Below are 21,117 nucleotides of genomic sequence, written 5' to 3'. Positions count from 1 at the left end.
CAGTTTGCCGTGCAATTCACACAGAACTCGGACAGTTTCTAGCGAGTTGGCAGCTCTGCTGGATATTAACAGCTGATTTTTAATGTAAACGCACATAAGAACAAAACTAGGCGAGTTTTGGAATAAATAATGGCATTTTGCATTGCTGTGATTGGTAAAGACGTCAGTTCTGCTTAATTTGTAATGTTTATATGCCTAAAAACGTGAATTGTGCTTCTTTTAGAATGCGCCATTGTACTTGGCCACATCCGATTTGGAACGGGAGTTGGATCTGCAATATCATGTACATGCAGCACTCGACGTGGTTGAAGAAAAGTGTCTAGTGGGCAAGGGTGCACCCGAGTCCAAGGAACTCTACTTGGGCCTGCTCTTTTCCACAGAGAATCATAAAATGTAACAGCAGCAAAGTAAAGCTCATGCATCTCCAACTTCAATAAAAGAGCACTGTTTCATTTCAGCTACGGTTTTGTCACCAACTCCCGGGTCAAGTTTATAGTTGTCATCGATTCCAGCAACATCGCATTGCGGGAGAACGAAGTGCGTGCGGTATGTGCAAGTGATTTTGGAAGCTGTAATTGCTCTTAAACTAATTATTTGCTTTGCAGATATTTCGCAATTTGCACATGCTTTATACGGACGCTGTTTGCAATCCATTTTACATTCCGGGCGAGCAGCTGACCTCCAAGTAAATGAATCAATCATTAAATGGTTTTATTTTATTTCATTTACCTTTTTGTTTCACAGAAAATTTGATCGAGCAGTGCAGAAACTTATGAGCAGCAATGCTTAACGTTAAGATTAGGTATTTATTATATTAACTTATGCTACCTATACCCCTAGAAATAATCATATACATTTGTACCCAACTAACTTGCTAAATAAACAATCTGTTGAAGAAAACTTAACTTACAATTTAGACAATTGTATTGTAGTTCCAGACATATCAGCATGCAGAAACCAAACCTAGTCATATCCGTGTCTATTGTTATTGAACATCCCGAAAAGGTCACAAATTGATTTATTTATGAATATGCATGTGTAAATAGCTATAAAATTGTAGAAATAGAAATTCTTTCAGTAAGTTGTTATCTTTGTTAAAGTCAAGGTCGCTCTTAATTTATGCAAAGCAGATTAAAGTCTGATCCATGGAACAAATTTTCAGTGATTCGAATGAAAAGATGTTGCAATAAAATGTTAATAAACATCATATTTAAATAAAAAAAAAATTCACACATTAGTGCACGGTTTAAAAACCTGTTGATCACGTGAGACGATGCCAAAAATTGAATGCAAATTAAATGTCTTGGGCGGAAAAACGATAATACTTGTATTCAATACGACTACGCTGACACACTACATGTGAAGAAAAGCTTAAGAGTTCGAGTATTGGATAATAATATTATGCCAAATGCACATGTTGCAATTAGTAATAAGATCTATTTATTAGCATGAAGTTGTGCTTAAGGAAAAGAACCAGATTAGTTGGATCTATGACATAGTTAGAATATCTGAAGGGTTAGAATAGCGACTGACGATTTAATTTATATTATTTATGACGCATATGCATGTTTTCTAGTTGATAATTAGTATATGTCATGCATATTTCCGCTTGTTTTAATGCTGCGAACTTGTTATGTTTATAAACCAAACGAGTATCGAGGAGATCAAACGGCATGTGTATTACGTGGTAAGGCAGAGCTAGAGAGACACACTCAAAAATTGTGTTTAAAAATTCATTTGTACTGAAAATAATAATATATTTACATAATTAATGATAATCAAACATTCCTAGCGCCACAGACGAAACGTATAAAAGCTTTGACTAACCAGACAGCGGATATCAGTTAGTCTTTCCAAGTCTTTCCGCAAACAACATGAAGTGAGTTATTCTCAAAACTAAATCAAGCAAAGTATGAACAAATCCTTTGCCTTCACAGATCGCCCTCGCCTGCCTGGTGACATTGGCCTACGCCAATGAAAATGCTAATGTGTTAAAGAGAGAACAGGAGGTCAACGTTAACGACTTCAAGTATGCCTACGAGTTGGACAATTCAGTGAAAGTCGAGCAACAAGGTGCCCTGAAAGGAGAAGATATATGGCAAGTGGGGGCAACCAGGCATGGACGTCTCCTGAGGGAGAACAAATTCATCTTCAATACGTGGCTGACGAAAACGGCTACCAAGTTATTTCTGCTAGCCCCGCTCTGCCAACCCCACCGCCAATCCCAGAGGCAATCCAAAGGGCAATTGAATGGATCGCAGCTCATCCAAAAAGTGATGAATAAAACTAAGCTACATTTTGTTAAAAATAAAAGCATAAAAATGTAAAAAATTCATATATGTAGTAATTTCTTAAGCCAAGCAGGAGCAGTTCTTCTGCTTTCCCCTCTTCATATATATATATAAATACATGAAAATTTGTATATAATATATGTTAACGAAAAAAGTGATATACTATTTCTGCGCATGGCTTAAAGAATTCATATTTTAAATCTTATGTCTCCAGGTTTAAAAAAAAAATTGTATATTATATTTCTGTGTTAAACAATATCTATTCCAAATATAATGTCCCTGGCATTTTCGGATTTCGAGTTCGTCCTGAATAATATATACCCTTTATGGGCTCGATATTGATAAAAGTTGCAAAATACTGGGTATCTTTTAGTCAACCATTTGTTTCGATTGTTGATCACTTTTCAAAATAATAGATAAATTATCTCCATGCCTGTGTGTTTTTTGTTTTTTTCTTGTTTATTTCGGGGATGCACAATTAATTTGCCCCCAAGCAATATGATAATTTACATTTTAAGCATATGCAATTGTATATATACGATATTTCTTATATTATTTGATTTCCGTTTTGTTTGCCAGTGCCAGGAAACAAGTTATTCACAAATTATAGCGTCGCATATGCAAATGAGGGTCAAATTTGACACGCACAAATAGCTGAAATTCATATACATACCCTAGGTGGTCGGCTGTTAGACAGACAGACAGACGGATAGACGGAAGGATGGACAGACGGATGGATAGACAGACAGACTGACGTATGTGCTAACAGGCAATAAAGGTTAACTGCGGCACGTTGAAGATGAAATGCCCTTGCGGCTTTAATTATATTGTATTTATTATAAATATTTTATTATATTTTTTTTAATGTATATTTATCTATTATCTATTACATATTTATTTATTACATATTTTTTTATTATATATTTATAACTCAATGGCTTGCGGCTTTGCAGATATGTGAGAATATTTGCTTAAAATATCGTGGAAAACAAAAATGTTGATCTTACAAGAGCCTAGTTTTACGTTCTCGTGGCAGTTATGATCTGATATAGTGTTACGATCCGCCATATTCCATACTACCTGCAACAGAAAGGAACTATCCAAGGTGTAGAGACGATAAAATTGAGAGTCTCATAGAAATGTGTGTTCATTTTGAAACAATATAAATAAATTAATTACAAAAGAGGAGTCTAGAAGGTCTAGGGTCTAAAAGGAGGAAGCAGATAGAAATATATATATATATATAGTCTATATATATTTTGATTCTAGTCTAGCATATATTTACCTCATGAGGTTCTATGCATTACACATTTCATGACAAAATTATAATGCCCCCCTCTACAAGGGTATACATCCATGGGATATTTGGTTTCAGTGCCATGTTCATATTAAATATTTGTTTTGTCGAAAATTTCGCCTCACTTTTGATTTCATTTTGTATTTGGGCCTCGATCTGCGGCCTTGTGCTCTAATATATTCTTAATAGAAATGTTTAGCCGCAATTAAAGACCATTTGCTATGCTTTCAGTTTCGTTATGCAGTTTTCATGGTTGAAAAGTAGGCAACAGTTTTGTAGGCGCTGCGCGAAAACATGTTATTCTATTTAATATTTTAAAATTAATAACTTAAAACAAAAAATCAATTTGCTGTGTAAACCAATTAACATGAGCTGTAAATTTGATGGCCCTTGAGCACGATCAAGTAGTTGGATGCTTTAGCATTTGGCGACTGGCAAAGTGAATGCCATCAATTAGCTGGCCAAGAAGAGGAGCCCCGCAGCCCCCCAGACCCGCAGCCCCTGCTGGCAGTTGCTGTAAAAGTGATCCGGGCGACGATCAAGGTAATAACAACTCGAAGCTGAAGTTCGCCGTCGCCGTCGCCAAATGTCAAAAGAACAAACAACTCTTGTTCTGGTTTTCCAAAACACGTAGCAGCTAATTGCATCAGAAGCCCAACTTGAAAAATGTTGACAGAGTGTAAGCGAAAACTAATTTTCCATCAAAGGCAGAGAGCAGACGAGATGCCAAGACGTCAACATATGCCAAAGCAGATGTCGACGCTGTCCATCAAGAGAGCGCTCAGCTGTAAAAAGAGAAAAAAAAAAACCACTTGAATATAGCTTCAAACTGAATCAATAAACTGACCATGGAGGACGTGCCAATAAAACGCAGTCAATAAATCTACAAGTACATTAACACTTTTTCTACCAAAGATAACTTTTCAACTTTTCTTGGCAGAAATCGTCTTAAATTGCAATTACTTAAAGGCAAGCTATGCGAGTAAAGTAACCATGGAGGACAGCTTCAAGTAATTATGCAAAAGAGTATATCGAATCTTGAAGGCAATCTTTATTTCTAGCTGAATTATTGGCGCAATATTTTAGCCGCACATTAAAAACAAATAAAACAAATGGTCAATATGTCAAAATGACGTCAAAATTATTGTCAGCTTTCTCATAATTCATAAACAAGTTGTCCAAATTTCTTAAATTATAGTTATATATATATACCTATACCCAATTAGCAGACGCTGCGCACTTTAATTTGGCCGGAAAAAATAGAATATTTAAATGCCAGATATAAATCAATTAATACCCATATACTTCTGTCGTAAAACAAAACAGGCATTAATAATACTTATTGCCGTTTAGAATTTAATTTTAAATGAGGAAACGCGTCGCGTCAAAAATCCAAGAATTTTCGAATCGCTTATAAAATTGTCTTCGGACCTCGCCCCAACTTCTGTGTGGGCGGATCGCTGGGGAAAATGTGGATTTTTTTTTAAAGAAATGTGTGAAGCCAATTAATTAATACGGTTAGTTATTTGATGATTCGATGAAATGATCGTGCTTATAAATTTGTGAGTGTGGCGCCTCGGTGATCGATTCTCACACTAAATCAAAGTGTGAAATACCAATTGTGCCTGTGATTCAATTAAAATCGCGTGCCATTATAATATGCACTGTAAGAATTTGTTGTTATACTTATGAGTAACCAAATTATCCAAGCATTCATATCCATTCATTTCATATATATTCATTTAACATGTGACATAAAAACTATTTAAATAAGATGTAAGGTCTGTGAAAAAGTGCTGACCATTTTGTCAGACTCTTGAGAAAATGAATTTAGCAAAGAGTTCAGGAAAAATTCAGGCTTTAATTTAAATTGTAATTAAAATTACTCACGTCAACTGGACATTATTTTCCTACTATTTAAATACAACTTTAACGACTGTGAGAAAGTGCCGCCCATTTGGTCAGACTCATGGGAGAATGTTTTTAACAGAGAGTATTTAGTATTCGGTATCTAATTTAAATTGTCATTAAAATCAATCACGTTAACCAAATATCATTATCCAAAAACGCAAATGTTTCGCATTCCCATATTCATATATCGATTATGCATGCATTTAACATATAACAGAGAAACTAATTTAAAGTTAGAAAGAAAGTGCTGCCCATTTTGTCAAAATCGTAAGAAAATGTATTAAACAGAGCATATTTAGTATTCAGTATTTTATTTAAATTGCAACTTAAAATATTCAACTCAACTCTTTATTATTATATTACGAACATCTTTGTCGATTTCCTCTGTCAGTTTTCTTGCAGTGTAGTATATAAATATAATCATTGTTCTCCACGTTAAGCTTAGCAAACCACTACAAAAAAATACTTATTACTCTTGCTGGTGAGCTGGTGGCCGGCAGCAAAGTAAACACCGCCAAATGCTCAATGACTTTACAGTGTTTTTCGAAAATGAAATAAAATTTGAAAAATGCCTCTGTGCGAGTGTGTGTGTGCGAGTGTGTGTTGGCTTTTTTGTTGTGTTCTGCGTACTTTTATTTTCGAAATACTGTTGAAAACCATAAATTAGCTTGTTACTTTTGGAATGCAGCATTCAGTGACGTGAGTGTGCCTGAGTGTGTGTGTCTCTCTCTGTGTGTGTGTGTGTGTGTGTGCGTGTGTGTGTGGGTGTGCTTAGTGCTTGGAGCATATGAAGAAATAAGGAACTAATTCATTTGGGCGCACAGTCGTTAGCGGTGATCTTTTGTGTGAAGAACAAAGGCAGAGCAGAAAAACTCAAACATGGACAACATTGTGAGTTTTCGGGAATGGGATTTGTTGGGGGATCTATGGTTAGCCCTTGGTTATGTGATTACGTAATTAACAGGATGAGGATCTGACACCTGAGCAAATTGCGGTGCTGCAAAAGGCATTTAACAGCTTTGATCACCAAAAGACTGGCAGCATACCCACCGAAATGGTCGCCGATATACTCCGTCTGATGGGTCAGCCCTTCGACAAGAAGATTCTCGAGGAGCTGATCGACGAGGTCGATGAGGACAGTAAGTGCTGATCAACACAAACATACCCTATATATACGATATATCAATATATTATTTGCTTAGAATCTGGCCGTTTGGAGTTCGAGGAGTTTGTGCAGCTGGCCGCCAAATTCATTGTGGAGGAGGATGATGAGGCCATGCAGAAGGAACTGCGCGAGGCTTTCCGTCTCTACGATAAGCAGGGCAATGGCTACATTCCAACCTCCTGTCTGCGCGAGATTCTCCGCGAGCTGGACGATCAGCTGACCAACGAGGAACTGGACATCATGATTGAGGAAATCGATTCCGATGGCTCCGGCACGGTCGACTTTGATGGTAAGCATCCTACTCCCTCCCTACCCATCCCCCCCAACTGTCAAAATACTGTGCCGCACTTTGGCTCCATGCCAGAAACAAATGCTGGCCATGGCGACACCATTTGCCGCCCCTCTCCGGCTGCTTCTCCATTAGGTTGTGCCTGCTCTTGTGTGGCGTCTATTTTTAGTTGTGTGTATCTAGATACATGTATCTTTATCTAATGCCGAGCACTAAACGCAACCCTTTGAAATTCTTTCATTTACAGAATTCATGGAAATGATGACGGGCGAATAAGCACCAAGATTTCAAGCCAAACAACAAATAAACATTTCTACATTTTTCTCAACAATATGCACAAGGGTCTTAAATAAAATACACACACATATAAAACAATATTTGCGCGGATTGACTGACTGACTGACTTGTTGACTAAGCTTGTTCCAGGTAACATATAGGAGCACATATATTTCACATTCCCAGTTTCCCAGATTAAGAAGCGCTTAAAAGCATGTGCCCGGGCAATGCCGGTTAATGCCAGCCATTTCGTTCTAATACAGCTGAAAGCTGAACTGTTTTATGCTTGAGTCAAGTACTGGCACAGCTGGCTGCTTGTGGCCAACGATGAGCTCTAACAATTGCGCTAAAATTAATCAATTCTCAAACAGGAACTATTTAAGCTAACGGAAAACCCAGCACAACACAGAACACGGCACACAGCACACGGCACACGGCACACAGGTACGCAGCATGCGGCAAACACTTGCCTCACACTCGGCATATTGCATCAGAGTTGGGCTCTGAGTCATGGGGTTAATTAAGGTCCGCAAGCAGCAATTATAAGAGTCTGATTTGAACTCTGATTGATCAGATTGTACGTTTTGCATTTTGAATGCAACTCATTTGTGTGTTAATTTGGCAAGGCCAATCCGGCGTATGATTAATATCGCCATACACATATAAATATATCACGTATACGCACCGTTTCATTGTCTTGCACTGCGTGCAAATTCCTTTGCCACTTGGCTGACCTTCTCGCTGCGGCTGGCTGCAAGCAGGCCTGCTGCAACACATCTGTTGGCCACAAGAAAATATAATTTTGTCATTTTATACGCTTGCCGACGGGTCCTATAAATTGTTCACAAAATACGATCATGAAATAATGAATGGATACGTATTTTTGGATCGGACCACTATATCATATAGAAACAGTACAAAGCGCACTCTTTGTATAAACAACTTTTTTGTAATTCAAGCAAGTTGCATCAAAGGGTATCTAATCTTCGGCTACATTGTCTTTTCTGTTGTACTTCGTTTTTTGTGCATCTCACAGTTTGTTGACTCAATAATTGAATTGCAGCCAGAACAAATAAATTGGCCAAATGTTGCCATTGCTTGGGCGTGAATGAGCACAGAACGCAGCAACAAAAAGGGCATGCACGACGGCCAGATGCCCTGTAAAAGTTTGAGGTATGCGAAAAGCAGAAATCATTTGCGCAACTTATGTGCTTGCTTTGATGCCAGCTTGTAGCACGTATATGTAAACCCGCAGCTGATATACCCCACTTGTCGCTCGACTTGTTGGGTATGCATTGTTGCCATATGACAAAAGTTGCACACAAGCAAAAAGAAGATGTTGACAACGTGCAGCTCGTCTTCAATTGTTGCTGCTTGGCTGCCAAGTTTGCTGCCTTTCTAAATCACAACACAACAACAAACATAACAACAACAAATAACAATTCTTCAAATGTCAATGTGCATTCCCTAAGTTGGTTACGCTTAGTTATAGGTAAATATATATATATATACCATACACATACATATATATGTTTGAATGTTGCTTGCATGTTTTGGTTTCTTGTTGCCCATATTAAAAACGAAATGACAAAATTGTGCCCAAAAACTAAACGAAATTCGCGAGCAACTGCCCTTTGCTGTTGCTATGTTATTATACCCTGAAAATTTGTGTAAAAGGGTATAAAAGGGTATATAAACACAAGCTGTTCAAGACAAGAAATTTAGACACTTGACATTTGAAATATATATTCTCATATTTATTTATTTATATAAACTAATTATAGAGCTAAAACTAAATGTTAAGTAATGGCAATGGCTGCCAGGGCCTTCAGCTGGACATTACTTGGGCCTTTTTTATATAGGTCATCCCATTCCCACGGAAATTGAAAATAATTTATTTTTAAAGATAAGGCCATACATCAAATCTGGATGTCATAGTTATATATTTACATTTTTACAAAGATCGGAATATTAACAACTATTTATTTAAGAAAAAAATGCTCCTAGATAATTTCTGCTATATAAGAAGCCCAGCCTGCGAGCTACTGATTGTTTTTATGGATGAACTTGGAATATTTGAGAAGGCATCTCGAAGCCGATTACAGGGTATTTTCTGCAGGCTATTTCCAAAGTTATTCAAGAACATATTGCTCCTAGTGTGGGGCTAAGAGCAGAATATATAGGGCACAGTTTTTCAGCTTATTTTTGTTTTTATGGATGTAGCTGGAATATTTGAGACGGCCTCACGAAACTGGTTACAGGGTATCTTCTGCTTATTATGACTTGTTGTTGTTGCGCTTGTTGTTGCTGGGGTCAATTAAATTCGGGAATTTTTTGGCCGGCTGCAAAGATGCCCTGAGGCTGCGTTGGGTGTTGCTATCGATATTAATGCTATTTATGACCCCTGTCAGAGCTGAGGAAAAGGTCAAACTCTAGACGGATTGCCAAATTGTGCTGTGTTTTAAAAAAGAATTTCAACGCCTCAAAGGGTCAGTTTGTAGATTTATTGACATCCGTTTCATGATGATGAGGCTGCAAAGTTGTAAAGTTCGCATGCAAATTGGGAATGGGTTGGGATTGGAATGGGAATTGGCTGGGCTGGGATGGGTTGAGAACGCCGGAGCCAGCGTTCAGCTTCGATTGGGCTGCAATTTACGAGCGCAAAAAGCGCTAACTGGTAGCTGGGCAACTGGTTAACTGAAAGATGCGCTGACGAGCTCCGGGAGAGCCCGAAGAGTGCGGCGCGAGTGCCTCAGTTGTTGCATTGAGCAAACGCCAAGACAATGGCCAGAGCCAGAGCCAGAGACAGAGCCAGAGCCAGAGACGAGATGTTGCTGTCGTGTCTGTCTCCCTTTTGGCATGCAATTGTTTTTGCCAGCTGCAGCAGCAGCAACAACAACAACAACAACAGCAGCAACAACGACAATAAATGCCATAAAGTATCAAAATCTCAGCCTCAGCTTCGGCTTCGTTCATTCCATTCCATTCGATTGCACTTGGCGCCAAGCGCGCTGCATTTGTATAAAAGCCGGAGAACCTGCGCTCCACTCGGCACACAAGTTCCGTGACAATAGACGCGGCCACAGCACCGATTCGCGACAATTGGTACCCGGCCAAGCAAACTAAAAGCCATTAACTAGGACTTCCATAGATGAGACGCATTCTCTGAAACTAGCGCGTGCGTGTGTGTGTGTGTGTGTGTGCGTGCGAGTGCGTGTGCTCAAGTGTTGTGCACACACCCCAAGCCAGGATAAGACTTTACTGTGTTTCTAGGTTTCTACTGAAGCGGCAGACGTGATGCTGCTGAAATTGGTGAGTTGTCGGGCAGGACTTTTGGCTATTTTAATATAAATTAAAAAAAAAATAGTGCTTATGTCCAGAGGGCCTGACTAGCAGGTACCCTAGAACTTACCCATAAAGTTAAATACACAGAATACAAGAGCTTTACACCAAGAATGTTGGTTCTAGCTCCCAAAATCTTGGAGTCAAATCTCAAATGTTTTTTTTAAAAAGAAAATTATTTTAATAATCGACGTTTATATAAAGAAAAACAAGAATGCTTCAGTCGAGAGAGCCTGACTGGTAGATACCCTAGACACTAAATACACATACCTCTTACCAAGAATCCTGCATTTAGCTCCTTTCATCTTTGGGTTATGCTCATCTCATCTTAAAACCATCTAGCCTACTTCAAAAAACATCTAAAACTATTATTTAAAAAAGGAAGGAGAAATTGAAAAATGTTAATAGAGTCGTGCTGCGCATGTAAATATACTTCAAATCTCAAGAGTATGTTCCTTTTAGTTCCTTAGTTCCTGAGACTGACACAGAGAAGAGATGACTAAAACGACTTGGCACATAACCAATATACCCCTTTTGCCTTTGCGAACAGAGTATGCAAGACATGTAAGCTACAAGATTGACAGGTTGTGCGCAACATGTTTGTTCTGTCAGAAAATTACGTCATACGCTCAAGTTCCTATTCAACTTGATTCGACAAACATTTTTGTAGCACTATGTAACTTGGAAGATAAAGTTAAAGATAAAGTTAAAGATGCAGAGACCAGTTTTCCAAGTTATCTTAAGGTTCTGACTAGTGCGTATTGGATCAGGCAGAATCGATCAGATTAATAAGGATTACATCCGAAATGGGATCAGCAAAACATATTGTTTTATGGAAAATGAAAAGCGTTAAAGATCAAAGGATATATATCAGCTTGATTTTTAAATTTATTATATATTCGAATTGATATATATTATAATTGATATATTTTAAAATTGATTATAAATAATATATATGTCCAGCACAAGCATCCACAGTTGATCTATGCCTTGAGCTAGTTGAAGTAAGCTCATGTTAGATAAGTTAAAAGTAAGTTTAGGTTAAATCTCGACTCGGACATCCAGATGTCCCTGGTGGTAACTGTGGAGCTAGTTAGATATTCCCATTCATTTATGTTAATCCAATTTTGCAACTAATTATAGAAAAATCAATGCTAGTTGCATGTGAAATTGCGATTCGCTCATTTGAAATTCTGAGAATTCGTTTGCTGTGCGAATTGCCATTTCGACAGCTCCGCTTGAATATTGCCCAATTGGGCGCAGATGCCGCCGCGCATTATTTCCGTTCTTTGCCACCAAGTTACCAAGTTGCTGCAACATGTTGTCTGCTGCAACACGCCAGCAACAGCTGCAACTGCAACTGCAAAGATTTAAGCGAAACGCATAAATTAAAACCCTATTAAAAATCAACGTCTGCCAGTTCATTGATGAAAAATCTGCATAGCACGCAAAGTTGCCCAAGAGCAACAGCAGCAGCAGCCCATCGTGCACGCCCCCGCCCCCGCCCCTTGTGCATCACCCTCCTCCCCACCTCCTTCAAGAAAATCAAAATCTTTAAGATTTATGCGGCGACGACCCAATTGTCAGGCCATTGGAAATTGGCTTCAAAGCCTAGACAGAGGCTGAGGATGGGCTGCGGATGGGCTGAGGATGGGCTGAGGATGGGTATTGTATTACAACAGTTCAAAGATCTGGTCACGAACTGGTCGCAGGAGCACACACAAACTAAATGTCAAATTTCTGAATTTCAACAATTGCTGCTGCGTTGCAGCCTAATAAAGGCTGTCTATAAAGCTGTTCAGTCCGCTGGCCAATTAAACTAAACGCTTTAAACTTCAACTTGACACTTGGCTGAGTCGGTTGGTAGCTTGCCTTATGCCTCATGCCACTTGCCACAAATGCTTGCTTAACCTTCTGCGTGCTTCTTCAGAGATTCACACGCTGCCAGCAACTGTTGCAACTTTTGCAGCAACTGTTGCTAGCAAATATCAGAGTTCATTAATCTGTTTACCGCCTCCTCCCCCCAATTGATGCCTCTGTCGATTGGTTTAATAGTTGTCTTTAAGAGCCTCAATAAACGCGTTAATAGCAACAAATGTAAAACGTGAGCGCATTGTTAAAATGCCAAAGTTTTTCATATTTTCATGAATTATTTTTCTGTTGATTTTCCAACTATTCATTCATGAGGCGTCTGCCAGCTACTTGCTGCCTGCTGCTGCTGTCATCTGCCATGTTTTGCATGCGTCGCTGTGCCAGCTGTCAGTTAACGATTCATGAACGGATGAATCACTCGTTGTTTACCCCAAAAGAATGGGGCACAGCGTGTGTCTCTCTATATAGTTTGCATTGGGCATTGTCTATGTCTGCGACTTGACATTAAACGTTCACTTGCTGCTCTGTTAGTTATTTAACATTAAGTTATCAGGTGGCTAAGGTTGGTTGTAAATGTTATAATTATAATCAATGGATACTGATCCGTTAAGAATTAGGTAAAGTTCATGTTATAACCTTCATTTCTTCATTGCAATCATGAATTTATCTGGAGGCTAAACTTGAATGTAAATCTTATAACTTAAATATAAGAAAGTCGCTTTCTCTTTGTTGTGGAACATAGTTGCTGCTCTATTTAACATGAAGTTATCAGCAGGCTAAGATTGATTATATAGCTCTCAAGATAGGAGCTCGGAATACTTTAAGACATCAGTAATCAGAGCTTATACCAACTTAAAATCTTGGGTAGACATCTGACCTTTATGGAAATTAGTTGTACACACCTCCTCCTGCCTAAGAATGACTCCTTCCACTCGAAATGTAGATTCGCTCATGCAGCATGTTTGCTTATTTTGGGCGCCAGACATCGCCCACAACTTGGGCAAAACGTGCATCATGATGGCACATGGGTTTTGTGCTGTGGGCTGTCAGACGCTCCAGTGAAACCTTGCCATGTGCTGATATGCACCGCTGACCTGGTGGCCGCATCGCTGGGCCGTCGACAGCTCTGCATAAATTAGTAATGTCAGTTGCCTGCTTTGCTAATCTCCCATCTTTCTGGCAGACTCTGCTGACAACTCTGCTGACGCTGACGCAGGCGGCGCGGCTGGATAACAAATACCTGCCACCGCCAGCGAATGCGGCCAGTGCGGGCGGCGGAGCTGGCACGGGACTACAAGGTCCGGGCGGCGGAGGCGGCGGCGGCTTTGGTGGCAGCAATAATGGCCTGGGCGGCATTAATAACGGACTCGGTGGATTCTCTGGCGGGGGCGGGCCCAGCAGGCCAATTGGAGCAGCTCCCTCTCCGCCACGTGCACCCAGCGCTCCGGCTCCGCCCGCCGGCGGACCACCAATACCCATTTTGTCCTTTGTAAACGAAAATGATGGCGATGGCAACTATCGCTTCAGCTACGAGACGGGCAACGGCATCAAGGCGCAGGAGGAAGGAACCGTGAAGAATAAGGGCTCCGAGAACGAGATACCCTCGGTGATGGGCTCCTACACCTACACCAATCCGGAGGGTGAACTAGTTGAGATCTCCTACACGGCAGATGAGAACGGTTTTGTGCCATCGGGAGCTGCTCTTCCCACACCCCCGCCCATTCCGGAAGCCATAGCCAAGGCGCTGGCAGCCCAGGGCATCTCTCCCCTTCCTGGCGGTGGCTACAGCGGAGGTGCTGGTGAGTTTCTATTATAGACAGCTTTTTTCAGTCTGTGGCCTTAACTTTACTTCTCTATTGGCGCAGGTGGTGGTGGTGGTGCTGGAGCCGGAGGCGGAGCTGGCGCGGGAGCAGGTGGATTTGGTGGCGGTGGCCGAGGTGGCGCACCTGGCGGAGGTGGTGCTGGAGCATATGGCGGAGCTGGCGGCGGCGCTGGCGGATACGGAGGAGGTGCAGGTGGTGCTGGAGCTGGCGGATTCGGAGGTGGCGCAGGTGGTGCTGGTGCAGGAGGATTTGGTGGAAGCGCCGGTCGTGGTGGCGCACCAGGCGCTGGTGGCACTCCAGGATTCGGTGGTGCTGGCGGAGCAGGTGGAGCCGGCGGATTCGGTGGCGGTGCTGGCCGAGGAGGTGCACCTGGCGGTGCTGGAGCTGGAGGATTCGGCGGTGGCGCAGGTGGTGCTAGTGCTGGAGGATTCGGTGGCGGTGCCGGTCGGGGAGGAGGCGCTGGAGGTGGTGCTGGCGGTGGTGCGGGAGGAGGTGCTGGAGCTGGAGGCTACGGTGGAGGCGCAGGAGCTGGTGGAGCTGGTGGATTTGGTGGTGGCGCAGGTCGTGGAGGCGCTGGAGGTGGTGCTGGAGCTGGAGGTTACGGTGGCGGCGCAGGTGCTGGTGGAGCTGGTGGATTTGGTGGTGGTGCAGGTCGTGGAGGTGCACCAGGAGGTGGCGGTGCTCCAGGCTTTGGTGGTGGCGCAGGTGGGGCTGGAGCTGGAGGATTCGGAGGCGGCGCTGGTCGTGGAGGTGCTGGAGGTGGCGCTGGAGGTGGTGCTGGCGGTGGTGCGGGAGGAGGTGCTGGAGCTGGAGGCTACGGTGGAGGTGCAGGTGGAGGTGCAGGTGGTGCTGGAGCCGGTGGCTTCGGAGGCGGCGCTGGTCGTGGAGGCGCACCAGGAGGTGGTGGCGCACCAGGCTTTGGTGGTGGTGCAGGCGCTGGCGGAGCCGGAGGATTCGGAGGCGGCGCTGGTCGTGGAGGTGTTGCAGGTGGTGCTGGAGGAGGCGCAGGAGGTGGTGCTGGAGCTGGCGGTTATGGTGGAGGCGCAGGTGCTGGCGGAGCTGGTGGATTCGGAGGCGGTGCTGGGCGTGGTGGCGCACAAGGAGGTGGTGGTGCTTCCGGATTTGGTGGTGCTGCAGGCGGACCCGCAGGCGGCGCTGGACGTGGTGGTGCACCAGGCGGAGCGGGCGCTCCCGGCATCGGTGGTGCTGGAGGGGCAGGTGGCGCTGGAGGATTCGGTGGTGGCGTGGGTCGTGGTGGTGCACCTGGCGGAGGTGGTGCTCCCGGATTCGGTGGTGGCGCTGGGGCCGGAGGCTTCGGAGGTGGTGCCGGCCGAGGTGGTGCGCCAGGAGCTGGTGGCGCTGGACGAGGTGGCAGTGGCGGCGGCGGCGGCGGTGCTGGCGGCCCTGGCGCACAATACATTCCTCCTCTTGCAGCTGGTGGTGGACGCGGCAACGGCGAGTTCGATCCACAAACCGGGTACAGCTATTAGATCGCCTAAGGTCGACAGATGAAACCTCAGTGCAACGCATTCTGCCGCTAATTACCCTTAGTTCTTTGCTCCTAAGAGCACAAGAGAGTTCCCCGCTGTCCGATAGCATTACTCTTAAAATTTCTATAAGTTTCCTGTCTTCCAAAATTAAGACTTAGTTCATAAGCTGACAAGAGATAAAAGATATTTAAGGCGTATTTCGAATGTTTCTATAATGTTTCCATTGTTAGAAGCTTCTCACTTGTTGCAAACGATTTCTAGAATAATAAATTAAATGCAAGAAATTTAAGACCTGTGCTTTGTATTGAGTATAATCTATGTAAAAAGGAGGCGCTAGAATGGATGCCAGTATCCTTGGATATTATTATTTTTATTAATTCCTTCTAATTTTCGAGTAGTCCAATTTTCGAATCATTGATTGGTTCCAAAATATCCCTGGAATAACCGTACCAAATATATCGTCCTGGTGAACCTATATATGATCGAAATGGTCAAAAAATATGAATGCTTTTTCTTTCAGCCGCCCCCAGCAACAGCCCCATCCCCCTCGATGGTACCTAGTTGACCCATATGTCCTTGGTCATACCATACCATTGATATAGTCCTGGTGAACCTAGAGAACCAAATCCCTGCAAAATGCGCACGGAAACGGTCTAGAAATATGCATGCTTTTTCCTTTCAGTACCCCTTTTACATATCTGTAGCTTAACAGAATGTTGTGGCTGCTGCTAAAAGCGACAGTTAAAGTATGCCATTAACATTTGAGATAGTTAATTTAGTAGAACATTTTCGCACCTTATGGGTATGCAATGCAATTTTTTATTCACAAAAATTTTAGTACGTCTACCTGCTGCGCATTTCTGTTCGCCTGGTACTACAGCCGAATTTTCGTGAAATCTTATGCCACTTTTAGCAGCAGCTGTTAACGTAGTATGTTAAGTAACAGCTGCTTAGCAGTGAACTGCTCAGTAACAGTTGCTTAACAGCGAACTGTTAAATAACAGCTGCTGCCATAAAAATAACAATTCACAATATACCCTACAGCAAAATTTGATTAAATTTTAAAATGGAAATAACTCGGCTAAATACGGTCCGATTTAGGAATGATATGCCTCTTTCTACTCGTATGGATGCCGACCATCGATTGCTACCCAAAAATCCTCATTCTAAGAAATCAGAAAAAATCTCGCCAAGATCAACGGCGGAGCTATGTCGTTTTGAAGCGACAAAACTCCACCGTTGATCATGGCGAAATTATGTCGTTTTGAAGCGACATAGCTCCGCCGCTCTAAAAACTTCATACGTCATCACGTTTTTTTCGAAAAATGACTTTTTTCTGAAATCGAAAAAGGTGCATGGCATTCGATTCTCTGGCCATCCACGAGTAACCCCTCCCAATCTGCCCTCTATCGTGCTTTATTTGGCCGAGATATGACCATTTAAAGTTTTCGAAAAAATATCTTCACACGTCCGCGCTGGAGATATGACGTTTCAAAACGACATAATTTCGCCATGATCAACGGTGGAGTTATGTCGTTTTGAAGCGACATATCTCCAACGCTCTAAAAAAATCTTGGAGATATGACGTTTCAAAGCGACATAACTTCGCCGTTGACTTGGTGGTTTCTATTTAAAGTTTTCCAAAAAAAAATTCCGTGTGGTTGTGGACATGAGTAATGCAAAGCATTGCATACTTTTGTGCTATCCGCAAATTTCGCTTGAGCATCTTCAAGTAGCTCTTCTGCTGCATACTTTTCGTCCGCGCAGAAAAATAGACCATTCACAATATACACATGCAGCAATTTTAATAAAAAAATTAAGAAGGGAATAACTCGGCTAAATTCAGTCCGATTTCGGCCTAATATACCTCTCTCTACTCGTACGGATGGCGACCATCGATTGCCATCCGCAAATCCGCATTCCAAGAGATAACCCAAAATAATCGAAAAATGACCCAATGAGCCTTCTGTTGTTGGGAAGTTGCAACTTTATTTAAGATCTCGCACAAGGCTATGCAATACATTTGGTAAATAATGTATTAAGACACCGCGTAAAAGTATGCAGTACTTCAAAGTTTTCAATTTAGCTTAGAATTTAACTCTCGCCCCGAAAGTGTGCAACGAAATTCGAGTTGAGTCGGTTAGTCGCAGCATGAAAGTATGCTATTAGTTATGGACTTTTAAATCGCATGCGGATTCAGACCTGTAGATGGCGTTAACTAAATGGTTGCTAATGCAAACAATAGAGAGCGCTACGCTTACAAAATGGAAAATTCACAATAGATGGCGATTACTAATTAAAGGAAGCTTCAAATTTCGAACAAAAGAAAGCGTTTTGATAGGAAATGATGCCGTTTTCATATTTTCGGACAATTTTTTTTGTTGCGAAAATTCGTCTAAAAATTTTTGTTAATATATCTTTTTGAACTGTGGCAACATAATTTTGCCATAAAAATGGGCCTCTTTTGTGATCTAATAGAAAATGTTTTTGGATTTTATGGGCGCATGTATTTCACGCGTTTGAATGCGACTAAATCGACTAACTCGCAAATATATATATATATATATATATTATATATAGCTGATATAGAATTGGATTGTGCTGCTCATAGCTTGGATGACTTCTTGAAGCGTCTGTTGTACTGCTGATTATAGCCATAGGGATCCACCAGCTGGTTGGGTCTGCCCCGCAATTGCTGTGTGATCAGCCCCTGTTGCTGCTGCTCGTTGCGTTGATCCTTTTGCTGCTGTTGCTGCTGCTGCTGTTGTTGCTGTTGCTGCTGTTGTTGCTGCTGCTGCTGGTTGAGATTCTGCTGAGGCTGTTGTTGCTGTTGCTGTGGATTTAGATTTAGATTTAGATTGCTGCCCAGTTGTTGGCCAAATTGGCCCGCATACTGGGCCGGCAATTGGCCCGAGTTGAGCGTGTTGAAGGGCTGCTCCGGCTGATATTGTCCGGTGTTCTGGAAATTGCGCTGCTGCAACTGTTGCTGCTGTTGCTGCTGCTGCGGCGTCAGTTGTTGCCCGGGCGCCGGCCGAAATCCAGCCGTGGACGACGGCAGCTGTCTGTAGGGCGTCTGATAGGGATTCAGATTGGGATTCAGCACGCCCTGCTGATACGGCTGTGCGCCCACAAAGTATGAAGGCGTGGCCGGAATGCCGGTGCCCTCGGCACGAAAGCCATTCTCATCCGCGATGTAGCGCACGGTGATGGGCGTGCCCTCCGGCGAGGTATACGAATAGGAGCCCTGTATGACCTGTTCGGGAATAAAATAAGAAGCAAATCCTTAAATTAAGCCAGGCAAATATGGCTCACCTGCGCCTCTACGCCCTCGCCGTAGCCTAGATTCTTGACATAGCCCTGCGCCTGGGCGGTGGTGCCATCGGCGGCGGCATAGCCATACGAGAAGCTGCCATCCAGATTCAGTTCGTTCTGATACGCCGTGATGGGCACATAATTCCCCTGCTGCTGCTGCTGCTGCTGGTATTGGTTGTAGCGCGCGTAGGGATTGGTCACTCCGGCGGCCAGCGGCGCAATGGCCGGGGCCAAAGGATTTAGCGGGCTGAGTGGATTCAGCGGATTGCCCTGTGCCGGAAACAGACCCTGGCCGGACACCTGCTGTCGCTGGCGCTGCTGGAAGGGCAGCTGCTGCTGCTGCAGCGGCTGCTGCGGCTGGAAGGGTGACTGCTGGAAGGGTGCGCCGGGCAGCTGGGCGCGACCGGCGGCAATTAGCGCCAGCCACAGCACGGAGAACACAAAGCACTGCGAATGGAAACATGGACTTGTTTAGCCGATGAGGGGCAGTGGGGGGGAGGGTTGGTGGAGGAGTATAGCTTTACCCGCATTTAAGCTGTCGACGCTGTCATAAATCTTGCGAAAAACGTTTAACAAATTACACGCTCGATAAAGCTGACGTTTCACTTGCGGGGAAGGGAACGGGTATCGAGTAGCTAGTATCGGGTATCGAGTATCGATGCTGCTGCTGCTGCCACTTGAACTAGACGAAAGCGTTGCAACGACTGCGACTGCAGCTGCGCGGGCCAGTTCTATTTATACGACCAAATCTCGCAGCCAGCCAAGCTCAACCAGCCCCGGCGTGGGCCCTAAAGCGCAGCTCGATCATAAGAATCGCCGGGCGCCCAGCGGCAACGCTTCCTGTCTTCCACTCGCTGGCATCTGGGCAGTTGGGCAGCTGGGCAGCTGGGCAGCTCGGCAGCTAGCTGCCATATCTGACCAACTGCGCTGGCTTGATCTTGATTTTGATCTTGTTATGCCCTGCCCTGAAACATGGCTACGAAACGGGTATATTGCATGTGTGTAGAAGGCATGCAACAGGCAGAAACTGTTCATGGAGCATATTTTCTTAGACTTTGTCCATTTGACAAGGCGTGACTTCAGCATTTACCCTACCTGCCAGCATTGATGGACGATTCTTAGTTAATATAAAAAAAGGAGTATATTTTGTGATCGATTAACAACAAAGAATGCCTTGAACTCGGAGACTTTAACTGTCGTTAATCTCAGCTTAAACTTATCGATAAACTGTTAAATCGATAACTCGATAGCTATCGATATTCAATTTCGATATTGAGATTACATCTATTAAGGGCTTTAGTATGAGAACGAGATAAGAGAATCAATGTAAAAGTTATTAGGGAATATCATTTATTTTGTACGCGACTGAGCTTGTGTTTATCGATAGGCCGTTAAATCGATATTTATCGATATTCAACTTTGATATTGAGATTACGTTAAGAGTATAGCGGCAAAAATATTTTCCCCAATATTTCATTCATCGTTAAGCTCTTTAGATACAGAACGCAGAAGTCATTCGTAACTATTTTGGGGGCACACAGGGTATCCGGTAGTCGGGTGCCCTAAGTGCGAGCTGCTGTTGCTGCTGCTGCTGCTGCTGATGATGGGGGCTGTAATTTATCTACATGCGAATCGTGTTAACAGCAGTTGCTGCTGACGGTTGCTGGTTGGCAGCTTTATTGGTTTTTTATTGGCCATTGACAGAAGGACAAACGAATTTCCAAGCGGAGTTCGAGTTTTTCCGCAACATGTGTGGCTATATTTATGATGTTGCATCTAGAAGATGCATGCCTCATGCCAGCGATACATTGCCGTATGCAAATGTATAGCATTTTTGTTGTTGTTGTTTTGTGTTTTGTTCTCTCCATCGATTCGCTTCTTTTGTTCTTAAGGTGTTTATGTGAGTTATGTGCTGACGGGTTTTTACTGCTCTCGATCGCATCGCATCGCATCGCATCTCGGCTTGGCTTGGCTTTTGGGTTTGTGGGGCTGACTTGGCGTATACGCAACTTTTACTCAATGGTCAAGGTTGAGTTGGAGTCAGATGAA

General features: G+C 43.0%; 5 protein-coding genes across 5 annotated transcripts; 4 read left to right on the top strand and 1 right to left on the bottom strand.

Moving 5' to 3' along the window:
- The first annotated feature begins 12 nt into the window (after window positions 1-12).
- LOC115762253 (trafficking protein particle complex subunit 2-like protein) lies at window positions 13-905 on the top strand. Its single transcript, XM_030704406.1, has 5 exons — window positions 13-162; window positions 224-393; window positions 459-546; window positions 606-685; window positions 745-905. Exons 1-5 carry the CDS (start codon window positions 130-132, stop codon window positions 788-790), a joined length of 417 nt encoding a protein of 138 aa, XP_030560266.1. The 5' UTR covers window positions 13-129; the 3' UTR covers window positions 791-905.
- A 728-nt stretch (window positions 906-1,633) lies between these two features.
- On the top strand, window positions 1,634-2,370 carry LOC115762351 (cuticular protein 47Eg). Its single transcript, XM_030704519.1, is given in 3 exon segments — window positions 1,634-1,687; window positions 1,938-2,103; window positions 2,106-2,370. Coding segments are annotated over 3 exon segments (399 nt in total). The 3' UTR covers window positions 2,285-2,370.
- A 3,925-nt stretch (window positions 2,371-6,295) lies between these two features.
- On the top strand, window positions 6,296-7,310 carry LOC115762143 (troponin C). The gene is made up of 4 exons (XM_030704254.1): window positions 6,296-6,390; window positions 6,464-6,638; window positions 6,702-6,953; window positions 7,201-7,310. Exons 1-4 carry the CDS (start codon window positions 6,379-6,381, stop codon window positions 7,227-7,229), a joined length of 468 nt encoding a protein of 155 aa, XP_030560114.1. The 5' UTR covers window positions 6,296-6,378; the 3' UTR covers window positions 7,230-7,310.
- A 2,999-nt stretch (window positions 7,311-10,309) lies between these two features.
- On the top strand, window positions 10,310-16,022 carry LOC115762431 (glycine-rich cell wall structural protein 1.8). The gene is made up of 3 exons (XM_030704628.1): window positions 10,310-10,541; window positions 13,627-14,242; window positions 14,309-16,022. Exons 1-3 carry the CDS (start codon window positions 10,527-10,529, stop codon window positions 15,754-15,756), a joined length of 2,079 nt encoding a protein of 692 aa, XP_030560488.1. The 5' UTR covers window positions 10,310-10,526; the 3' UTR covers window positions 15,757-16,022.
- A 2,235-nt stretch (window positions 16,023-18,257) lies between these two features.
- LOC115762191 (mediator of RNA polymerase II transcription subunit 12) lies at window positions 18,258-19,926 on the bottom strand. Its single transcript, XM_030704314.1, has 3 exons — window positions 19,593-19,926; window positions 19,069-19,515; window positions 18,258-19,009 (listed from the first exon to the last, which is right to left on the bottom strand). The coding sequence occupies exons 1-3, from the start codon at window positions 19,596-19,598 to the stop codon at window positions 18,362-18,364; spliced, it is 1,101 nt and encodes a 366-aa protein (XP_030560174.1). The 5' UTR covers window positions 19,599-19,926; the 3' UTR covers window positions 18,258-18,361.
- Window positions 19,927-21,117: the final 1,191 nt, after the last annotated feature.

This window comes from Drosophila novamexicana, unplaced genomic scaffold (genome assembly GCF_003285875.2).
Source record: "Drosophila novamexicana strain 15010-1031.04,08,12 unplaced genomic scaffold, DnovRS2.1 tig00000564-arrow-pilon, whole genome shotgun sequence".
NCBI classification, from domain to species: domain Eukaryota; kingdom Metazoa; phylum Arthropoda; class Insecta; order Diptera; family Drosophilidae; genus Drosophila; species Drosophila novamexicana.
The sequence above is the reverse complement of the archived record's forward strand: the minus strand, read 5'-3'. Positions and strand labels throughout refer to the sequence as shown.